This window comes from Hemitrygon akajei, chromosome 1 (genome assembly GCF_048418815.1).
Source record: "Hemitrygon akajei chromosome 1, sHemAka1.3, whole genome shotgun sequence".
NCBI classification, from domain to species: domain Eukaryota; kingdom Metazoa; phylum Chordata; class Chondrichthyes; order Myliobatiformes; family Dasyatidae; genus Hemitrygon; species Hemitrygon akajei.
In genome coordinates, this window is record NC_133124.1 from 181332891 (window position 1) to 181338383 (window position 5493).

The following is a 5493-nucleotide window of genomic DNA, read 5'->3' on the forward strand; positions in this document are numbered from 1 at the left end:
GGGCAGCACCAAGAGGGAGCTGGGTGACCTACCTGGGTGTAAACGAGGCTGTTCAGAGGGTCTACCCGGAGTCGAAGGCTGAGGTGGAGAACCTGTGGGTGCAAAAGTACTGTCATCCAAAGCCCAGCGCTAGGGGAGGGTGGTATCGTTGGGGGGGGGGGGTCCCAGTCACTGGAAAGAGTGTTGGGAGCAGAAGGTGGGGGGGGGGGGGTCATAGAGGAGGAGAGGGGTGTAGGGGCAGGTGAATATTACAGAGATGGGAGGGGTACAAGGGCCAGAGGCAGTCACAGAGATGGGGTGTAGGGAATGAAGGGGATCCAGATGGGGAGGGTGTGGGATATAAATGTTGTCATGGAGATGGGGAGGTATGGAGGGGTTGAAGGGGTCACAGAGATGGGGTGGGTGTGCGGGTGAAGGGGGGTCACAGAGATGGGGAGCGTGTGGGGTTGAAGGGGGGGTCACAGAGACGGAGTGGGTGGGGTTGAAGGTGGGGTCACAGAGATGGGGAGCAGGTGGAGTTGAAGGGGGGGTCAGAGACAGGGAGGGGTGTGCGGGTGAAGGGATTCACACAGACGGTGAGGGGTGTGCGGGTGAGGGGGTCACAGAGACGGGGAGGGGTGTGGGGTTGAAGGGGGGTCACAGAGAAGGGGAGGGGTGTGCGGGTGAAGGGGGGGTCACAGAGACATGGTGTGGGGGTTGAAAGGGGGTCACAGAGAAGGGGGGTGTGGGGTTGAAAAGGGGTCCACAGAGACGGGGAGGGTGTGGGGTTGAAGGGGGGTCACAGAGACGGGGAGGGTGTGGAGTTTGAAAGGGGGTCCACAGAGACGGGAGGGGTGTGCGGGTGAAGGGGGGTCACAGAGATGGGAGGGGTGTGCGGGTGAAGTGGGTCACAGACGGGGAGGGTGTGGGGTTGAAAGGAGGGTTCACAGAGACGGGGAGCGAGAGGGTTACAGAGAAGGGGAGGGGTGTGCGGGTGAAGGGGGTCACAGAGACGGGAGCGAGTGGGTCACAGAGACGGGGAGGGTGTGCGGGTGAAGGGGGGTCACAGGGACATGGAGGGTTTGGTTGAAAGGGGGTCACAGAGACGGGGAGTGTGTGGGGTTTGAGGGGGGGTCACAGAGACGGGGAGGGTGTGGGGTTGAAGGGGGGTCACAGAGACGGGGAGGGGTGTGGGGTTTGAAGGGGAGGTCACAGAGACGGGGAGGGTGTGAGGTTGAAGGAGTTCACAGAGGACGAGGAGGGTGTGGGGTTGAAAGGGGGTCACAGAGATGGAGAAGGGTGTGGGGTTGAAGGGGGGTCACAGAGACGGGGAGGGTGTATGGTCCAGAGGGGGTCACAGAGACGGGGAGGGTGTGGGGTTGAAGGGGGGTCACAGAGATGGGGAGGGTGTGGGGTTGAAAGGAGGGTCACAGAGATGGGGTGTGTGGGGGAGAAGGGGGGGTCACAGAAATGGGGAGGTGTGGGGTTGAAGGGGGGTCAGAGACGGGGAGGGTGGTGGGGTTGAAGGGGGGTCACAGAGATGGGTAGGGTGTGGGGTTGAAGGGGAGGGTCACAGAGACGGGGAGGTTGTGGGGTTGAGGGGGGGTCAGAGACGGGGAGGGGTGTGTGCGGGGGGAAGGGGGTCACAGAGAAGGGGAGGGGTGTGTGGGTGAAGGGGGGTCACAGAGACGGGGAGGGTTGTGTGGGAAAGGGGGGTCACAGAGACGGGGAGCGAGTGGGTCACAGAGAAGGGAGGGGGTGTGCGGGTGAAGGGGGGTCACAGAGACGGGGAGGGGTGTGCGGGTGAAGTGGGTCACAGACGGGGAGGGTGTGGGGTTGAAGGGGGTCACAGAGACGGGGAGCGAGAGGGTTACAGAGAAGGGGAGGGGTGTGCGGGTGAAGGGGGTCACAGAGACGGGGAGCGAGAGGGTTACAGAGAAGGGGAGGGGTGTGCGGGTGAAGGGGGTCACAGAGACGGGGAGGGTGTGGGGGTTGAGGGGGGGTCACAGAGACGGGGAGGGTGGGTGGGGTTGAAGGGGAGGTCACAGAGACGGGGAGTGTGTGGGGTTGAGGGGGGTCACAGAGACGGGGTGTGTGTGGGGTTGAGGGGGGTCACAGAGATGGGGAGGGTGTGGGGTTGAAGGGGGTCACAGAGATGGGGAGGGTGTGGGGGTTGAAGGGGAGGGTCACAGAGACGGGGAGGTTGTGGGGTTGAGGGGGGGTCAGAGACGGGGAGCGAGTGGGATCACAGAGAAGGGGAGGGGTGTGCGGGTGAAGGGGGGTCACAGAGACGGGGAGGGGTGTGTGTGGAAAGGGGGGTCACAGAGACGGGGAGCGAGAGGATTACAGAGAAGGGAGGGGGTGTGGGGGTGAAGGGGGTCACAGAGAAGGGGAGGGGTGTGTGGGTGAAGGGGGTCACAGACGGGGAGTGAGTGGGTCACAGAGAAGGGGAGGGGTGTGTGGGTGAAGGGGGTCACAGACGGGGAGCGAGTGGGTCACAGAGATGGGGAGGGGTGTGCGGGTGAAGTGGGTCACAGACGGGGAGGGTGTGGGGGTTGGAAGGGGGTCACAGAGACGGGGAGCGAGAGGGTTACAGAGAAGGGAGGGGGTGTGCGGGTGAAGGGGGTCACAGAGACGGGGAGCGAGAGGGTTACAGAGAAGGGGAGGGGTGTGCGGGTGAAGGGGGGTCACAGAGACGGGGGAGGGTGTGGGATTGAGGGGGGGGTCACAGAGACGGGGAGGGTGTGGGGTTGAAGGGGAGGTCACAGAGACGGGGAGTGTGTGGGGTTGAGGGGGGGGTCACAGAGACGGGGTTGTGTGTGGGGTTGAGGGGGGGTCACAGAGATGGGGAGGGGTGTGGGTTGAAGGGGGGTCACAGAGATGGGGAGGGTGTGGGGTTGAAGGGGGGTCAGAGACGGGGAGGGTGTGAGGTTGAAGGGGGTCACAGAGACGGGGTGTGTGTGGGGTTGAGGGGGGGTCACAGAGATGGGGAGGGTGTGGGGTTGAAGGGGGTCACAGAGACGGGGAGGGTGTGGGGTTGAGGGGGGGTCACAAGAGACGGGGAGGGTGTGGGGTTGAAGGGGATGGTAACAGAGACGGGGAGTGTGTGGGGTTGAAGGGGTCACAGAGACGGGGTGTGTGTGGGGTTGAGGGGGGGTCACAGAGATGGGGGAGGGTGTGGGGTTGAAGGGGGTCACAGAGACGGGGAGGTGTGGGGTTGAAGGGGGTCACAGAGACGGGGAGGGTGTGGGGTTGAGGGGGGGTCACAGAGATGGGGAGGGTGTGGGGTTGAAGGGGGGTCACAGAGATGGGGAGGGTGTGGGGTTGAAGGGGAGGGTCCACAGAGACGGGGAGGTTGTGGGGTTGAGGGGGGGTCAGAGACGGGGAGGGGGTGTGCGGGTGAAGGGGGTCACAGAGACGGGGAGGGGTGTGTGGGAAAGGGGGGTCACAGAGACGGGAGCGAGAGGATTACAGAGAAGGGAAGGGGGTGTGGGGGTGAAGGGGGTCACAGAGAAGGGGAGGGGTGTGTGGGTGAAGGGGGTCACAGACGGGGAGTGAGTGGGTCACAGAGAAGGGGAGGGGTGTGTGGGTGAAGGGGTCACAGACGGGGAGCGAGTGGGTCACAGAGACGGGGAGGGTGTGCGTGTGAAGGGGGGTCACAGAGACGGGGAGGGTGTGGAGTTGAAAGGGGGTCACAGAGACGGGGAGGGGTGTGCGGTTGAAGGGGGTCACAGAGATGGGGAGGGGTGTGCGGGTGAAGTGGGGTCACAGGACGGGGAGGGTGTGGGGTTGAAAGGAGGGTTCACAGAGACGGGGAGCGAGAGGGTTACAGAGAAGGGGAGGGGGTGGTGCGGGTGAAGGGGGTCACAGAGACGGTGAGGGGTGTGCGGGTGAAGTGGGTCACAGACGGGGAGGGTGTGGGGTTGAAGGGGGGTCACAGAGACGGGGAGGGGTGTGCGGGTGAAGTGGGTCACAGACGGGGAGGGTGTGGGGTTGAAGGGGGTCACAGAGACGGGGAGCGAGAGGGTTACAGAGAAGGGGAGGGGTGTGCGGGTGAAGGGGGTCACAGAGACGGGGAGGGTGTGGGGTTGAGGGGGGGTCACAGAGACGGGGAGGGTGTGGGGTTGAAGGGGAGGTCACAGAGACGGGGAGTGTGTGGGGTTGAGGGGGGGTCACAGAGATGGGTGTGTGTGGGGGTTGAGGGGGGGTCACAGAGATGGGGAGGGTGTGGGGTTGAAGGGGGGTCACAGAGATGGGGGAGGGTGTGGGGTTGAAGGGGAGGGTCACAGAGACGGGTGAGGTTGTGGGGTTGAGGGGGAGGGTCAGAGACGGGGGAGGGGTGTGCGGGTGAAGGGGGGTCACAGAGACGGGGGAGGGGGTGTGCGGGGTGGGAGAGGGGGTCACAGAGGACGGGGAGCGAGTGGGTCACAGAGGAGGGGGAGGGGTGTGCGGGTGAAGGGGGGTCACAGAGACGGGGAGGGTGTGTGGGAAAGGGGGGTCACAGAGACAGGGAGCGAGAGGATTACAGAGAAGGGGAGGGGTGTGCGGGTGAAGGGGGTCACAGAGAAGGGGAGGGGTGTGTGGGTGAAGGGGGTCACAGACGGGGAGTGAGTGGGTCACAGAGAAGGGGAGGGGTGTGTGGGTGAAGGGGGTCACAGACGGGGAGCGAGTGGGTCACAGAGACGGGGAGGGTTGTGCGGGTGAAGGGGGGTCACAGAGACGGGGAGGGTGTGGATTTGAAAGGGGGTCACAGAGACGGGGAGGGGTGTGCGGTTGAAGGGGGTCACAGAGATGGGGAGGGGGGGTGTGCGGGTGAAGTGGGTCACAGAGACGGAGAGGGGTGTGTGGGAAAGGGGGGTCACAGAGACGGGGAAGCGAGAGGATTACAGAGAAGGGGAGGGGTGTGGCGGGTGAAGGGGGTCACAGAGACGGGGAGCGAGAGGGTTACAGAGAAGGGGAGGGTGTGTGCGGGTGAAGGGGGTCACAGAGACGGGGAGGGGTGTGGGGTTGAGGGGGGGTCACAGAGACGGGGAGGGTGTGGGGTTGAAGGGGGTCACAGAGACGGGGAGTGGTGTTGGGTTGAAGGGGGGTCAGAGATGGAGAGGGTGTGGGGTTGAGGGGGGGTCACAGAGATGGGGAGGGTGTGGGGTTTGAAGGGGTCACAGAGACAGGGAGGGTGTGGGGTTGAAGGGGGGGTCACAGAGACGGGGAGTGTGTGGGGTTGAAGGGGGGTCACAGAGATGGGGAGGGTGTGGGGTGGAAGGGGAGGGTCACAGAGACAGGGAGGTTGTGGGGGTTGAGGGGGGGGTCAGAGACGGGGAGCGAGTGGTTCACAGAGAAGCGGAGGGGTGTGCGGGTGAAGGGGGGTCACAGAGACGGGGAGGGGGTGTGTGGGAAAGGGGGGGTCACAGAGACGGGGAGCGAGAGGATTACAGAGAAGGGGAGGGGTGTGGGGGTGAAGGGGGTCACAGAGAAGGGGAGGGGGTGTGTGGGTGAAGGGGGTCACAGACGGGG

General features: G+C 64.6%; 2 protein-coding genes across 2 annotated transcripts in view; one reads left to right on the plus strand and one right to left on the minus strand.

The window, feature by feature from the left end:
- The window catches only part of LOC140733036 (Friend leukemia integration 1 transcription factor-like), a 13184-nt gene extending 13096 nt beyond the window's left edge, over positions 1 to 88 (minus strand). Inside the window, exon 1 of the mRNA XM_073055820.1 lies at positions 33 to 88. The gene's annotated coding sequence lies outside the window, so the exon portion shown is untranslated. The remainder of the gene's footprint in view (positions 1 to 32) is intronic.
- The window catches only part of LOC140727562 (uncharacterized), a 129060-nt gene that overhangs the window by 28 nt on the left and 123539 nt on the right, over positions 1 to 5493 (plus strand). Inside the window, exon 1 of the mRNA XM_073045096.1 lies at positions 1 to 98. This exon is cut by the window's left edge and continues 28 nt beyond it. Coding sequence (XP_072901197.1) covers positions 1 to 98 — 98 coding nt within the window. The remainder of the gene's footprint in view (positions 99 to 5493) is intronic.